Consider the following 16,633-nt stretch of genomic DNA (forward strand, 5'->3'; position numbering starts at 1 on the left):
ATTTAAAAAAAAAAAAAAGAAAAAAAAGAGGCCAGAGGGGCCCCAGGAGGCCACAGTGCAGGCTCATCTGTCTTCTCCTGTGGAACCCTCTCAATCCCGAGTCATTACTGCCCCCTTTTCACAGATGGGGAAACTGAGGCATCATCACAGGGCCTGCTGGGACAGAGTTCAACACCTTACCTGACCTTTGAGAGGCTTCCATCAAAATGCTGACTGTTGCCCTGACTGGTTTGGCTCAGTGGATGGAGCATCGGCCTTCGGACTGAAGGGTCCCAGGTTCGATTCCAGTCAAGGGAATGTACCTTGGTTGCAGGCATATCCGCGGTGAGGGGTGTGCAGGAAGCAGCTGATCGATGTTTCTCTCTCATTGATGTTTCTAACTCTCTATCCTTTCCCTTCCTCTCTGTAAAAAAAATCAATAAAATATATCTTTAAAAAAATGCTGACTGTCCCGCGCTAACCGGTGTTGCCCAGTGGATAGAGCGTCGAACCTTGGACTGAAGGGTCCCAGGTTCGATTCCCGGTGGGGGCACAGGCCCGGGTTGCGGGCTGGGTCCCCAGTGTGGGGAGTGCAGAGATAGCAGATCCATGATTCTCTCTCATCATGCATGTTTCTGTCTCCCTCTCCCTCACCCTTCCTCTCTGAAATCAGTAAAAATACATCTATTTTAAAAATATACTGAATGCCCCAGAAGCGAAAAAATCCACGTGATTTCTGGGACTCCTGGCGGGGGTCCAGCTCATAAGTCACCTCCAGGCCCAGAGCTAGCGGCCCCTGCGGATCTCGCAGGAACCACCCTCCCCCGACACCCGCCCCGCCCCGCCCATTCCCTCTGTCACCGCCCATCCCTGCAAGTCCCCTGGATTTCACTTCCGGTGGGAGTCGCCTCCGCAGCCTGCAGGTCTGTGCGCCCCAATGGCCCGACTGGGCCCCTCCCCAGGGAAGTCCCTGGGGCCCTAGTGGTGGCACCGAGATGGACCTCCCCCCACAACCTGCCCCGTTGGGTCCGAAACTCGGCTCCCGGTCCAGGGAGGTGACAGCGGGACCGGGCGGCCAGGGAGGTGCCCTCAGGTGGAGGCGGGAGCGGGTGACCTCAGCTCGCGCGGTGTCCCGTCTACTGGACATGAGCTCGGGGTCCGCCCCGCGGCTGCGCGCGCTCCAGCGACACCTGGGCTCCCGGGAGGTAGGGCCAGTTCCTGTCCCTTCGTCCCTTCGGCCGGGGCTCCGACCTGGAAGCCGGGGACACTGAGCTGTGAGAACAGGGAGCACAGGCAGTGGTGGGTGGAGGGGAGGGCCCCAGTGGGGACGGATGGGGGACAGGTCAGCGTGGTTGACGAACTGCACTTTAGTGTGTCCCCACCCCAGGGACACTTGGGATCTCTGCCCCCAGGCTGTTACTCTAACTGCTGCCTCCTTGAGGCTGGTGTGGACACAAGGCTTGTCCTGTCCCTCTCTCCTGGCCCAGGGCAGAGGCATGGAGCCAGTCAGCAGCCCGCTGACCACACATGTGCTGGACACTGCCTCAGGGCTCCCGGCCCAGGGCCTCTGTCTCTGTCTGTCGAGGCTCGAGGACCACGGTCAGCAGTGGACAGAACTGAGGAGAAGGTAGGTTTGGGGTAGCACTGAGTCCAGAGCTCCTCCCTCAGCACAGGGCCCCCCCAAGGCGTCCCCCCCGCCCACCACAGCCCCTGCTGACTCCTGGAGCCTCTCCTGTCAGGGTCAGGGGTCAGGCTCGCCTGGGTAAGGCCTGAGGAGGAATCGGGAAGGCTCCCCTGTCACCAGACAGCACTTTCTCCTCTTCTATTCTCACTGCAGCCTAGTGGCCCTCCCACACCTGGCAGCTGCTCTCCGCGGCCCTGGCTTCTGCCCCACGTCAGCTCTGCTGGGGAGGCCCGGCCCAGGCTGGCATGTCTGCACTTGGTGGCCCTGTGGGCAGGGAGCAGACTCTTCTGGAGGTGGCAGTGGGAGCTGGGCCCCAAAAGTTCAGGGCCTGAGGGTGTGGAGCTTGTCCCTTCACCCTCACAAAGGCTGCGGGTCCAGGTCCCATCTGAAGGTCAGCTGTGGTCTTGGAAGAGCACATGGAGTCCCCTGGGGGGTCACAGGACCCATTCCCAACGCCCACAAGTGCTGGTGAGTGATGCTCTCTGTGGCCACAGTGCACGCTCACCGGCCTGCACAGCTGGGGACATGGAGACAGGAACAGGAACTGACCCAGAAAGCCACACACACAGACGACATGACTCACCCAGGTTACAAAACAATAGGAATCATAGAACCCATCTTACATTTTTTCCGTTTATAAATAAGCATACTTAAAAATAGACAGTATCTGGAAAAATATAGGTCAAATGAAGTGATGATTGCTCCAGGGATAGATTGTGGGAGGTCTTCCCCCCGTCCTGCTTCTCTGTGCTGTGCAACAGCTGTTCCGGAACCCCAGGCACCAGAGTCTCCCAAGTCAGGCTGCAGGGGCGTCTGAGGCTGCCAGGTGTGGAGACCCAGACAGCCAGGCAGGGGTGCACCTCCTCCCCTCCCCCCCCAGCTACACCGACCCCGATGGACGCTGCCCTGGGCTCCTGCTGCCAGGCCAGATGAAGGCGGGCACCTACAAGCTGACCTTCGACACCGAGGGTTACTGGAAGAAAAGGGGGCAGGACAGCTTCTACCCGTACGTGGAGGTGAGAGCTGCACGCTGGCATGGAGGTGGAGGCCTGGGATTCACCATGACCCCGAGGTCCTGCAGGAGGCAAGCCCTGCCCCCTCGCCCAGGGCAGTGGCAGGCAGTGGGTTCACCTGCTTTGAACTCCCAGGAGAAAGGTGGCCCTGCCCTGGGCCTGGGTCAGGCTGTGGGGGGCAGGGTCGAAGGTGACTCAGCCCCTGTGGACACAGGTGTTGAACAAGCCCTGCCCAATTCACTGGGCCTAATCTTGCTGCCTCCCCCTTCACCTGACCCGATTTCAGGGTGGACCCTTGGGAAGCTTGGCAGGCCCAGGGGCCCTCAAGCCAAGAGCTGTATCTAGAGCAGATTCAGCCTTGTCAACAGCCTTGGTCTCCAGGTCACCATCAGGCGCTGGCTGGTCTGGGGCTCCCTGGGAAGCAGCCCTCGGCCCACAGTCCGGCTTCTCCCTGGGAGCACTGGGTCAGGCCCTGGCTCCCTCCTGGTGCCTTCTGTTCTCAGGTCGTTTTCACCATCACAAGTGAATCCCACAAGTTCCACGTCCCCCTGCTGCTGAGCCCATGGTCCTACACCACCTACCGAGGGAGCTGACCACCAGCTGGCCCGAGGGCACCAATGCCCTCACTGTGGCCTGAGCCGCCCCCAGCCCTGCACAGGGCTCCATGTTCCTCATGGGGCCTCAGGTCCCACTTCCTGGGGGAGGTTCTGGCCCCCGATTCCTAGTGACACTGTGACTGGGCACCAATAAAGTCATGTGGCACCTGCAGGCTGCTGCGTCACTGGGCAGAGCCGCGCTGGTGCTGCCCAGCCTGAGGCGTGTGTGGGGGGCGGGGGGACAGCTGGGAGGGAAACAGACTGGCCATGGCCCTGGCGCTGCTTCTGCCACAGTCGTCACCAGGACACGCAGCAAACATGAAAGCCTTCATTTGCTGACCCAACAAATCACAAAAACACACCTGCTGTCCGTGGGTGTAAAAGGGGGTGTCCTGCAGGGAGAAGTCCTGGGTGGGGGCTATGTTGGGGTGCTCACAAGTCCCGCTGGGCCCTGGCCCAGGGTCTGCCCAACCACGGCCGTCTCCAGGGGCTTGAAGCCCACGTTGTCCAGAGGGATCCCGAAGGCCAGGAGCTTCGCCTCGTAGGTGCGCAGCAGGTCGCTGTGGGCCTGTGGGGACAGCGCATGTTGGGAGGGGCCAGGAGCCCAGCAAGGGCTCCCCCCTGGGCAAGGGCAATGCCAAGGCTAGCCCTCACTTAGGACACCCAGCTCTGTGGAGGGTGGGAAGGAGGGACCACAAAGAAGACTGATGGGGAGCACAGGTGACCCCCACGTCCCAGAAGAGCTCAGGTATGGGCAACAGTGCTGCCAGGTCCATGGACATGGTTCTGTCCCCTCTGGAAACCAGGCGTCTTGAAAAGGGTGAATGTCGTCGGTGGCTGTAGGGTCTGAAGAGGTGATGCCTGAGAAATGCTTGGAGCGTGGCTGACTCAGAACGAACACTGCAGAGGGCACAGTACCCTCACCGTCCTCACACCCCAGTGCAGGGACTGCGGTCAAGAGTTAGAGGTGAACTGAGTGGAGCTCCAGAAAGAACTGGGGGCTGGGCCTGGCTCTGCCCTTCGTGGGGCACAGGCCTCCTGACAACCAGATACAACTTGTGCAAATCCTCCCCAGAGCTGCACAGGCCAGTAGTTGCCACCGATTTTGTGTGTACAAGTTTCAGGGTGCCGGGGCATCCAGAGAAGGGTTGGATGGGCAGGTGAGGCTGGGAGGGTCGAGGGAAGGCCCAGCACCTCAGACGCCTTCATCTTGAGGCTGCACAGCCCGGGGCTTGCACGTAACAGAAGCAGCAGAAAAAAGAACTACGGGCACGTCTGAGTCACCCGTGAGGTGCTGCCCTTGGTAAGTGCGTGCCCAGGCAGCTACGTGTCTGCATGACCACAGGCAAAGCCCAGATACCTGTGGGGAATGCCAGAGCCAGGGGTGCTGGGTGCAAGGCCCAGGCTGCTGGGACTCATGGGACAGACAACAGTGCGGGGGCGGGCGGGGGGGGGGGGGGACGTCCAAACAGGCCTCAGCGCCAATGCGCACTTTGGGCACAGAAATGGTGTGCAGCGCTCATTGGACTCACAGAGGAGAAAGGGGAGACCTGTGCCTGCTCCCCGCATCGCCCCAGAGGCCAGGAGGGTGGGAGAGTGAGGGTCAGACGGACGGGGATGTGGGAGTCAGGAAGAGCTGCTGGAAGAGCCGAGCCCCCTCCTTTCCCAGAGGCTGGCCCTGGAGGAACACCAAGGCAGGCGGGGCTGGCCTAAGCCATAGGCAGCTGGACCCTCAGGCTAAGGTAGGAATCGCAGGGTCCTGGGTGGGGGCGTGCACTAAGACAGGCGGGGCTCCTCATACCTTGCAAACCCGGGCCAGCTCGTACTGTAGGTCCTTGATGGTGCTGTTCTTCGATTCCAGAACGTCCTGAAGAGAGAAATGCAGGCCTGAGTTTGAGGCCTGTCTTTGGGCCAAGACAGACTGGGCAGCCATAGGTCTGGCATCTGGGGCTCTAACGGTGACCCCAGATGTCCAGGGAATGGTGGCCTGGCCACATTCCTGTGTGTCCACACGGGGAGCAGGCTGTACAGAAAGATCCCCCAGGAAGAAAGGGAGCAGCACCTGCCCCTGGAAGGAGATGGGTGCTGAGAAGTGAGAGGCGCAGGCCTGGTGGGTTCCAACCAGGACAGCCAAGAGCTGACCCACACCCACCCTGGCCACTGGTGCAGCTGCGGTGACCCTTGTGGGTGAGACTGTTTTTTATCCCCTCATCACATCACTGGTGCTCCACAGGGACAGAGGCACACAGTCAGAGGTGAGCCCCAGACCCAGGACCCCAGTGCTGCCTACCCAGGCAAGGCCCCTCCTATGTGCCTGCCCTGCCCCAGGCCCCCTGCCTCAAGCCGGTCCCAGGGGACACGGGTCCCACAGGCACTGTGGCGCACTGAGCCAGGACACAGGAATGACCTCACCTTGGCTTCCCCAGCCCCGCCCCAATTGTGACAAATCCATCCTGCTCAGCCTTTCCTGCAGGTTCCTGTGGGCTCTTGGATCCAGTCTATCCTCCCCAGATCCTTCCATAGTCCTCCCCAGCCCCAACCTTCAGGGACACAGCTGACAGCTTCAGAATCCACACCCCCCCCCCCACAAGCTGGCAGTACCAAGTGCCAGCTGCAGGCCCAGGGGCAGGCTGGGTGCGGAGAGCAGCTGCAATGCTTTACCTACAGATGTGACCTGACAGGCTCAGCCTCTGGGCCTCGGGGTGGTGTGAGCCAAAGGGGTTCATGTTGGATGGGGCACTGGCCTGCACACCGAACAGTCTCGGGTTCGGTTCCCAGTCAGAGCACATGCCCAGGTTGTGAGTTTGGTCCCTGGCCCTGGTTGGGGTGTGTGCAGGAGGCAACTGATCGATGTGTCTCTCTCACATAGATGTTTCTCTCTCTGTGTCTCTCCCCCTCCCTTCCACTCTCTCTAAAAATCAGTAGAAAAATATCATCAGGTGAGGATTAACAAAAAATAAATATAATAAAAATACATAATAAGTAAATAATATTTTTCAATGCTGCCCATGCTACTGCTCAGGATAACACACACCCGCACCCGGACGGTGAGGAGGCCGTAAGCCGACGCCCCAGGTCTCTTTCTCCATGAAGACCCCGTCCAGCCTGGAGGGATCTGCGTCTGGGACAGGCCTCTGGGTGGACACATGCAGGCAGATGCACACCTGGGTCTGTCTCCCAGGTCCCCACCTGGCAGTAGCAGGTTGCCCAGTTGGCTGGGAGCTGAGCATCAGCCACACTCCCCTGGCAGCACCAAGACCCCTTTTCTCACATCACCAATTCTGTTTGTGACAACCCCACTCCCAAAATCAGGTCAGGGAGCAGAGGGACAAGGCCCATCCCCAGGTGAGAGAGGACCTACAGGTGCTGCGGGGCTCCGCCTGCGAGGCAGGAGCGACCCTGACGCCTCAGCTGACCTGTTGGCCTGAGGGCACAGAGGTCTCACCTGCCTTGACTACTGCTGCACCCGGTGCCGGGGCCATCCCAGCACAAAGGGGTGCCATGAATAACTGGATTCAGGTCAACAGACGCTCTAGCCTCTGCCCAGACATAACTCCCTCCCTCCGGGAAGCCCTCCCAGCACCCACCACAGAGGCTCAGCCCTGCCTAACTGCCCAGCTGGGACACAGCTTAGCGGCTTCCCTGCGAGTACTGGAGACTCAGCTGCCCCCAGGCCTATGTCTGAGTCGGCTGCCAGATGCCCAAGAGCTCAGGCCCACAAGTTCCAGAACAGTTGAGACCTAGAGCCTCAGGCTAAGCTGAACCCATCCTAAGAAGTAGTAGCAGTGAGCTGAGGTCTGAGTGAGAGAGTGTGGGGAGCCCCTCCCCAGGACTAATGATGTTAACTGGAATGATGCAGGCTGCACATGCTTGGGGTGTCAACAGGAGAGAAGTGACCCCCAGCCAGAGCCCCTGCAGGCCACCTGCCAGGGCAGGATCATGGCACCGTCCAGCTGCCACCCGGAGACCACCTGGGACCTACCTCCAGCTTGTGGGACAACAGGGTCAGGGTGGCAGGATCCAGGTTGGAGGCTGTCAGCACCTCATTGAGCTGCAGCTCCTTCTTCTCCATGGCAGCACTGAGGGCCTGCAGCTTGCGCTCCAGGAGCAGGTTCTTGAAGCCTGTCTTCTGCTGCACCTCCAGGATGGCCGCCGTGAACTTGCTGTAGAGCTCATCCCGCTCCTGCTGCACCTGAAGGGACGCCTCCGCTGGGCCACCTCGCTGGCAAGAAGCCCTCCCACTTCTGCCCCTGGGCCAGAACACACCTTTCACTGTGCCATCTGCACCGTGCCCACCCACAGCCAGGGAAACCTGTGGCGTCTACACTGCCTGCACCCCGACTCTCTGCAACAGAAGTAAAGGTGTGCAGCTGTACACACCATGGGAGGCAGGAGGAGACGCCAGGGGACCTGAACCTGGCCCATGGTGTGCCCTGCTCTGCCCATGGTGTGCCCTGCTCTGGCCCATGGTGTGCCCTGCTCTGGCCCATGGCACACCCTGCACTAACAAACAGGGCCCAGGTGGGAATGCTCTGCCCTGGGCAGACCCCGGACACTGCAAGGAGGGCCTCTCAGGCTCAGGGAGATCTAAGAAAAGCACATTCAATAAGACATTCTCCGCCAATTATACACCAGCAGAGAGGAAGCTGATGCAGCAGGAAATGGCCCCTTGGGCACTCTGGGTGAGATCACCCATGCGGACAGCCCTCTGGGCAGACTCTATCTGAAATCTGAATGCAAACCTTCCACCACCAGGAACTGACTTTCCTAGGGAGGGTCCCACAGGTGCACAAGATGAGCTGACACTAGAGGACGAGCAAGGGGGTCCCTCGGGGCACCAGCTGCATACGGCGGCACTTGCGGGGGGCAGGGGGGCACGGGCAACACCAGAATGAGCGGCTATGCAGGTGCAATCTGGAAGCCGCAGGACAGACCTGCGAGATGGAAGGTGCTGTGAACAAGGCAGGAATCCCACCCACGCTGGACACACAGGAGGAGCTGGAGGAGACTCGGAAGCTGTTACCACTCGGGAGGATCAGCGCTGAGCAGCAGGGGAACCCTCTTGTTTTTACTGAGACTCAGGGCTCCGTGACGTCCTCCCAATGTGCACATACTAATCTGGTACTAGATTCATGGATGTAGAGGAAAAAGACGCTGGCTGGAGAGGCCAGGCTGCCTCTGTGTGTTTCAGAAGTGAGCCGAGGGGACAGGTGGGCAAACTGCTCCCACCAGGGATATGCTCTGTGTGAGACCCAGGCCTCCCACAGAACTGCCCCGGGCTTCCTCGAAGGCTGCGTAGGGTGAGGAGCAGCAACAAGACCTCCTGGAACCGGTCCTGGCTGGGCTGCTGGCTGCTCACCTGGATAAATCGCTGCTCCAGCACCTCGTGCTCCCACTGCAGGCTCTTGAGCTCTTTCTCTAAAACTTTCAAACGTGCCTTTGTGCCCTGCAGAGAGAAGAGGGTGGGGCACAGAAGGCACTCAGGATTCAGGCATGCACACAAGGAGGCTCCTGGAGATGGCAAGGCCAGGAATACTCGCCAGAAGAACTGGCTCAAAGATCCAAGTGGCTCATCCCTACCAGGGCGGTAATGGGCACCAGCTCTACATCCCTCCTCCTCCGCCGCCCCCCCCCCCCATCTCCAGTGACAGAAAATAGAGATTCAGACGCCCTCCTGCCCTAAGGGCCAAGCCCTGCACAGGCCCCAGGAGGCATCTCATGGATGTCCCTTCTCTCCTGAGCCCAGAAGGAGCCAATGGGCAGGTAAAGGCAATGACACTCACAACCAGGATCTGCTTGTCCCTTTCGTGGTCGCCCAGTTTCTTCTGCATCTCGCTCATCTCCTCCCGAGCCTTCTGCAGCGGGTCCGCCAGGCGCCGGTTCTGCGCAGACACCTCCAGCATCTCCTTCTCGAGGTGCTCCTCCTTCTTCCGCATGTCTTCCATCTGCTCCTGTGGGCACAGTCGTGTGCAGGAGGGCTCAGCAGGCAGTGCCGGGGCTGCGAGCTCACCTGCCACAGGCAAGTCCTGCCACTGTGGGCACACAGGCCAACGAGACCTGTTTTATGTACAAACACACACCTACTCTGAATGTTCTAGGAATGAGGTTTTCCTGAGATCACGCTTTGTTCAGTGCGCCATGAAGGGCATTCTGCTTTGTGGAAACCCCATCCCTGCCAGCACCTGGGTGGCAATGACACCTGCCCATGAGTCTAAGCTAGGCTCCGACCACAGTCCTGCCTGAGCCTTCACTCTCAGAACAGACACTACCCTACTCGTTCTCCTGCCCGACATTAGGGCAACAGCCTGTTTTCAGCTACAGGTATAGGGAGGTTACGTTCCCTGTGAGTTTCAATCAAGGACAGGGAAGGGCATTATCAGGAAGTTTCATAAGGGAGAGTGCGTCTGGGGGCCAAGAGCTGCGTGTGGCCCGGGCGTGGCCCCAGCACCTTGAGGGAGTTGATGAGGGCCAGGTTGTTGAGGGTGATGTCGTTGTAGTAGTTCTTCATGTCTGTGAACGCCTCCTCGTGCCGCTGCATCAGCGTGCTGATCTGGCCGTTCTTCCTCTCCTCCACTTCGTGGATCTCCGTCTTTCTCCGCAGGTCGAGCTCATCCCTAAGCATCTTCATCTTCTTGTCATACTTGGCCTCAATTTCTGAAAGGCAGCAGCACACACAGCAGCTGAGTGGAGAGCAGCCAGCAGTGCCAATGCTGCGCATGCTCACCTGCCACAGGACAGGGTGGGTTTCACTGGGTTTTCCTGCTGAAGCTCAGAGGGCGTGTGAGGCACACCCCACGCGTGCTGTCCTCCAGGCACTGCGATTCCACCCCTGCAGGGGCTCCCGATAGCTACGCCTCAGCCCATCCCGTGGTCACGAGCCATGACCCGTGAGCCATCCATTCACAACACAGGGCTGTGTGACTCGAACTACAGACCGCCTCAGGCCAGGAGCCATGGAAAGACTAAGAACACTGCCCACGAGACTGAATGACTACCCCTGCTCCGAGCCACCATTGCTGACAGGAGTGGGGAAGTGGGTGGTGACCACAGCCTCCCCCAGCTGACACAGAAAACTCTCGGTTCTGGGATGCTGAGCGGTCCGTCAGCCTTAAAATGAGCACATTCTCTCTCCTCGCAGGTCCGGGCCGTGTTGCCCTGGTTTGCCAGCCTGTGAGGTGAGCCCGGGGGGGAGTCAGGCTCTGCTGTGATGGCGCCGCAGGAAGACGACACTGACCTCGCACTTGCCTCTCGAAGTCGTTGCGAAGCTTGGTGATCTCCTCCGTGTGCTTCTGCAAAGGGGGAAGCCGGCCGTTACGAGACGACAGACAGAGAAGCCGCTCGGCAAACCCTCTGCTGCTCTGGCGGGTCCCTGCGCTCCCGGCGCACACACCACGTCCAGAACAACATGGTTTTGGTAACTTCCACATTTCAAAACTCACTTGGCTAAAGCCAGCTCTGAGCCTGAGAAAATGTTCTCAGAGATTCTAAGGACTGACAGCAGCTGGCGGCCCCTTGCTGGCCTGCCTGCGGTGGAGCCATGGCCACACTGTCCAGACCTGCAGGCTCCCCCAGGTGGCTATTGTATACAATTCTGACTATAAAATGGTAATTATTTTTGTAGCAGTATTTTTACACAAAAGGGAACTCTGACCACATAACTAATCTGTACACAGGCCTTGGGTAGGCAGACAGCCTCCCGTCACTGAATTCATTGGAAACCATCCTACTGTGTGCCTGTCAGGAGAGATCAGACCATTCGTTTTTATTTATGTATTTATTTAATCCTCACTCAAGGGTATTTTTTCCCCATTGATTTTTAGAGAGTGGAAGGGACGGGGAGAGACAGAGAGAAACATTGATATAAGAGAGACACTGACTGGTTGCCTCTAGCGTGGCCAGGGATCGAGCCTACAACCGAAGTACATGCCCTTGAACCAGAATCAAACCCTTGACCCTTCAGTCTGCAGGTCGACACTCTAACCATTTAAACAAACCGGCTGGGGCCGTTCTTGGGGTCCAACTCTTTCACACACTCAGCCTTGGCGGCAAACTCTGCAGTTTCGGTGTTTTCCAGATCCAGTGGAGCCTGGCTCCCTTCACAGGAGACAAACGTGCTGACAAAGTCTTCTCAACCTGCCGCAGGAGGAGCCTCTGAAAACCAAGGTCAGATGCACTCTCCCTTCCCAAATGCCCCACAGGCCCGGCTCAGCCAGGGCCCCAGCCCGGCCTCCCCGTGGTTTCCGAGGCCGACGAGCTAGGACCTACTTGCTCCTCTGGCCTTCATGCGGCTCATCCCCTACCTCTTCTCCTGGCCTGGTCCCCACAGCCAGGATCAGACCTTACTGCCTTTACCCAAATGTCACCTTCTCAGGGAGGCATTCCCAGAACTCCATGTAGGAAAATGCAACCCACTCTCATTCCCATTGCCCACTCACTCTGTCCTTCCTTATAGCCGAGGGATGTGCTGTGCAGATCTGACACATGATTTTGCCTTCTCTGCTCTGTGTAGTTTCTCCTTTGCAGACCACGTGCCACACGTGGGAAGGCATTTCATCAGTCCTCCCAGAGATCAGAACGGGGCCTGGCACCTTCCGGGCACCCCCACCATCCTCGCTCAGAATTGACCAAAAGCTCTCAAAAGGCAGTCAGGTGCCCATGAGCCCAGCTTGTATGACAAGCTGCCATGTGCCTGTGGCCTGGGGTGCTGGACACCTCAATGATTGCGTGTGTCCCAATGCACCTGACAGACAGCCTGGGAGCGCAGCTGGGTGTCAGGTCTCAGAAGCACATGCAGAGGAACCCTGACTGGTTTTCCTCATGTCCGTTTGTTGCTCAAGTCGGAGACAGAATTCTGTACTTGACAACAAAGTGGATCTGCCTAGCTGCACACTTTTAAAAAATATTTCAATTAATTGCCAAAATGTGGGAGTTTTTAAACAGAACATGTGAATTCCCGGTTGCTGTTCAACACCAGCTGCCCATGGGTGTACCCACCAGCCGCAGGTTCTTCACCACCACCTCGCTGGCCAGCTCCTGCTCCTTGAGCTCCACCTTCAGTGCCCGCATGTCCTTGCGCAGCGTGCCCTCCTGCGTGCGGTGCTCCTTCTGGGCCAGCTTCATGGCCACGGTGCCCTCAGCCTTCATCTCCGTCAGGTTGTTCTGATGCTCGTACAGCAGGTGCTTCACCTTCTGCTTGTAGACCTGTGGGCGGGAGAACGACCACTCGCTCACCAGCACCTACACACACACACACACCTGCACACCCATGTTTGCCGGTATACACATCATCTTTTACAAAAAATACCTTTAGGTTCCCAGGGTGAAAGACACAAACAAAGGGCTGTAACCCCAGAACAGGGAGATGAAATGCCGCTCACCCTAACAACATCGCAGCAGTGACCCCAGCGGGACAGGCGGGCGCCCCACTCACCTTGATCTCCACCTGGTGCCGCTCCTCGGCCTCCTCCATCTCCCGGTCTTTGTTCCTCAGCTCAGCCTTCTTCTCCTCCAGCTGCCTCCGGGTGATCTCCCAGAAGGTGTGGATCTTGTCCCGCTCCAGCTGGAAGTAGTTGCGCTCCTCCCGCTCTCGGTCCAGCTCCTCACGGATGCGGCCGATGTGCCCCTCCACCTGCAGGCCGAGCAGAGACTGTGAAGGACCCAGCGGGGCCCACCCACCCGAGGGACACATGGGAGGAGAAAAGCAAGCAAGAGGGAGGGGCCACTCTCATCTAAAAATCCTGAAGAGCTGAAAGGAGGTAAAACAGTGCATCTGACTCAGGCCTCCACAGAAGACAACATCCCCATGTCATGGCCTTTAGTGCCACTCAGAGTCTAACAAGGCTCCCACCTACTGTGACTGTCTCACAGGTTAGATCTTGCCATGACTCAATAAACACATTTCTTAGAAACATGCACATTTCCAGCTTCTCTTTAAAAAATCAGAAAATAGCCCAGCAGGTGTGGCTCAGTGGTTGAGCATCGGCCAATGAACCAGGAGGTCAGTTTGATTCCAGGTCAAGGTACATGCCCCAGGTTGCAGGCTCAATCCCACGGCAGACGTGCAGGAGGCAGCCAATTGATGATTCTCTCTCATCATTGATGTTTCTCTCTCTCCTCTCCCTCCACCTTCCTCTCTGAAATCAATAAAAGTATATATTAAAAAATTAGAAAATAGCCCCGGAGTTGGACGCACAAAAGGTGGCTGTTCAGGGGCCTGTCTGCAGCTGCCTGGCTCTCACTGCCACCTGGACCCTGGGCCTTGGGCCCTGGCACCAGACGCTGCCGAGGTGTCCATGCCACTGCAGACACACCACCGCAGGCCAGGGCTGTCTCCACAGGGACCGGAAGTACACAGGGGGTAAGAAACAGCTCAACCGCTGGGGCGATGCAGTGTGCAGCCAGTGCTCTCTCCAGAACACAGACTGGCCCCACCACCCTCTGCTTCCACTGGTTTCCCTGCAGGGACAGTTCTCACTTAATGTCACCAACGGGTTCTGAAGCTGTGAAGACAAATCACGCGTAAGGAGACCAATGTGACCACTGGCTCAGTGACCCAAGAGCTAAGTCCCCTGGCGTCTCATCAACGTTGTAACGCTACGTTATTTAAGGACCGGCTGTAAACACAGTCCCTCTGACCATCAAGGGCCCTGGCTACACATCCAGCTTCAGCTCATATGACTGTTGGTCTGCTTTGTATTTATTTTTATCTTAAAACTATGCAAAGACAGTCAGGGCTCTGACAGCAACACCAGTTGACACAGAACCCGCAGGTCCGTGGCAGATGCACACAGGCAGTCCCGTCGTCAGAACACGGAGGCTGGCCGAAACCGGTTTGGCTCAGTGGATAGAGCGTCGGCCTGTGGACTGAAAGGTCCCAGGTTCGATTCCGGTCAAGGGCATGTACCTGGGTTGCGGGCACATCCCCAATAGGAGATGTGCAGGAGGTGGCTGATCGATGTTTCTCTCTCATCGATGTTTCTAACTCTCTATCTCTCTCCCTTCCTCACTGTAAAAAATCAATAAAATATATTAAAAAAAAAAAAAAGAACACGGAGGCTGGAGTGGGCACCAGTTTCCTCTCGTGGTTTGCCATGTGCTGCAGTTCCCAGGGGCCTTTTAATTAAAATTGTAATCACACAGTTTGTTATCTAGCCCCTGCCTTCATCAGCAAGGACACGTGGACACAATAATTTCTAACGTTTCATGGTAAATAAACAAGAAGACTATAATGCATATATTATGAAAACAGCTCTGTAGCATCAGACGGATGAAGGGGTAAAACTGAAAGGGAATACAAAAAAAATGAAAAATGGCTTTTATACCAGAAACAAACATTTGCTTCCAAATTCTTACCACCCTATAAAAAAGTTCTTCAATACTGTGCCTGAGAGCTTTGGCGCTGACGGGGATGATGGCTCTGGGGAAGGATATGCTGTCAGAACTGCAGGAGCCAGAAAGGGGGAGGCGGGCACAGAGCAGAGGGCAGGATGAGGGGTGAGCTGGTCTGACAGAGGTTCATGCAGACAAACAGCCAGAGGGATAAGACGGAAAAGCACCCACCCACCCACTCCACCCAGGACTGGACCAACGCACAGGCCAGCCTGCTCACCTGCTCCTTGGTCATGTCCTCCGGAGCAAGCCCGTCCACAACCGGGGTGCCTTTGCCCTTCCCTTTCTTTTTGGGCGCCTGTGGTTAAAAAGAGAGGCTGGGTAAGGGAGGGAGGCTTCCCTCTCAGGTTGGCTCGGATCCCCTCCTGGGCATTTGTGGGAGTGGTACCTGACTGGAGCCTCCCTCTCCTGCTCACTGTCTGGTGCCCAGCCCCTGCAGCACATCACTCCACCCTAAGCTCCCACCCTAACCACACGCACATTCTCTGCTGACACCTTTGGAGCAGCAAGAAGGAGAAATCTTCCTTTTCAGAAGAGAACATTTTTTTCCCCTCAGAGATTAAGGGAAGGAAACTGGACCAAATTCACTCCTTAATACACAGCAGAGACTGCCTTGGTGTGGATGCAAACTGTACTTGGCCTCAAAAGGGAGAACCCCAATACCAGGGTCAGATGTGACCACGTTGACTATCATGTTTGGTAACCACCACAGAGAAACACGCAAGAAACTTTCGATATGTGTTGGCAGAAATGCCTCGATAGCAATGATCAGGATGATAATATGAGACTGTCTTTGTTCCAAATACGAAACTCCTCAGAGAACCTGGTCTGGGGAAGACAACAGACAGCACCCACCCACCGTGGGGGCCCTACATGGTTCACCACGGGACCTGCTCAGCCGTCACGACTCCTGTACCAGCTTTGACAGATGACAGAACCTTCCAGCCCACTCCCTTCCTGAGCAGACACTGAATTTCCAAGTCCTTATCCTCTGCCCTCACTTCTCTCCACTGTCTGTGGCCCACACTTTGTGTGTCTATATGTGTCTGTATCACTTTTTGTGTCTATATCTCACTGATTAGAAAAAAATTATGTGGAAGTCTTACAAACATAGAGAAACAAAAAGAATATCCTATCCCTAAAGCTAGTAATAAGTAGAAGTATTTTGGTGGCCTTCATCCAGTTGATATTCAAACACCCATCCACTGACACCTTCCCTCCTAAAGCGTTAATTAATCCCTCTACTCCAAGAAGTTAATTAATCCCGCTACAGCCAAATGCAGCGGCTCGGCACCGAGTCTCCTCCCCACCAGCTACCTGCCCCGTGCATCTGCCTGGGAACTGCGCTACTGACAACTCCTCTATGGGGTGGGGTGGCGGTGGGGACAGCGGACGGCCCTGTCACATGAGACAGATGAGGTCTGACTGCTCCCAGCCTCTCCGAGGAAGCAGCAGTTCTGCCCCGCTGGCCCTGCCCTGGGCGTCCATGAAGATGGACATCCTGCCCAGGACCCCTTGCTGTACAGGGACCTGCAACCGCCCTGGCGCCCTGGCTTCTCCAACCCGGAGACTGGAGGTCCTAGGTTATCCCCTGCGCCCCACTGTCCTGTTTGGGGACACGTGTGCCCCAGGCCCCTGGGAGAGCCCAAGGCTATGACGGGCTGAGCCTTCCGGTCCAGGTAGGGCATCCCTCGGGGTCTCTGCGCGCAGGGCCGGCTCCCGGGGCCAGCTCCGCGTCGTCCTCACCATGGTTCCAGGCGTCCGGACCCGCAGCGACCGCCGCGACCCGCAGACAAAAGCTCACACTCCGCAGAGGCTGCGCTGTCTCCCAGCAACCGCTGGGCGGTCTCGCGAGAAGTATCGAAGATCCTCGCGAGACTCCGCACGCAGCCACAAGCCCTGGCAACGGTGGGAGCGCGTCCCTACCAACCCGCGCTGGGCCCAGTCCAGGGTTGCGGAAGTCGGGTAGGTTT

The 16,633-nt window shown here is 57.6% G+C and overlaps 2 protein-coding genes across 2 annotated transcripts; one reads left to right on the forward strand and one right to left on the reverse strand.

Moving 5' to 3' along the window:
* Positions 1–946: 946 nt before the first annotated feature.
* LOC139001006 (5-hydroxyisourate hydrolase-like) lies at positions 947–3,442 on the forward strand. The gene is made up of 4 exons (XM_070402879.1): positions 947–1,184; positions 1,467–1,606; positions 2,544–2,679; positions 3,180–3,442. The coding sequence occupies exons 1-4, from the start codon at positions 975–977 to the stop codon at positions 3,267–3,269; spliced, it is 576 nt and encodes a 191-aa protein (XP_070258980.1). The 5' UTR covers positions 947–974; the 3' UTR covers positions 3,270–3,442.
* On the reverse strand, positions 2,283–16,491 carry GAS8 (growth arrest specific 8). Its single transcript, XM_070402878.1, has 11 exons — positions 16,407–16,491; positions 14,881–14,958; positions 12,703–12,900; positions 12,267–12,473; positions 10,507–10,561; positions 9,721–9,926; positions 9,056–9,223; positions 8,632–8,718; positions 7,255–7,464; positions 5,074–5,139; positions 2,283–3,840 (listed from the first exon to the last, which is right to left on the reverse strand). Exons 1-11 carry the CDS (start codon positions 16,407–16,409, stop codon positions 3,691–3,693), a joined length of 1,428 nt encoding a protein of 475 aa, XP_070258979.1. The 5' UTR covers positions 16,410–16,491; the 3' UTR covers positions 2,283–3,690.
* Positions 16,492–16,633: the final 142 nt, after the last annotated feature.

This window comes from Myotis yumanensis, unplaced genomic scaffold (genome assembly GCF_028538775.1).
Source record: "Myotis yumanensis isolate MYYU_CA2020_CCGP unplaced genomic scaffold, mMyoYum1.0.hap1 SCAF_62, whole genome shotgun sequence".
In the NCBI taxonomy this organism is placed as follows: Eukaryota; Metazoa; Chordata; class Mammalia; order Chiroptera; family Vespertilionidae; genus Myotis; species Myotis yumanensis.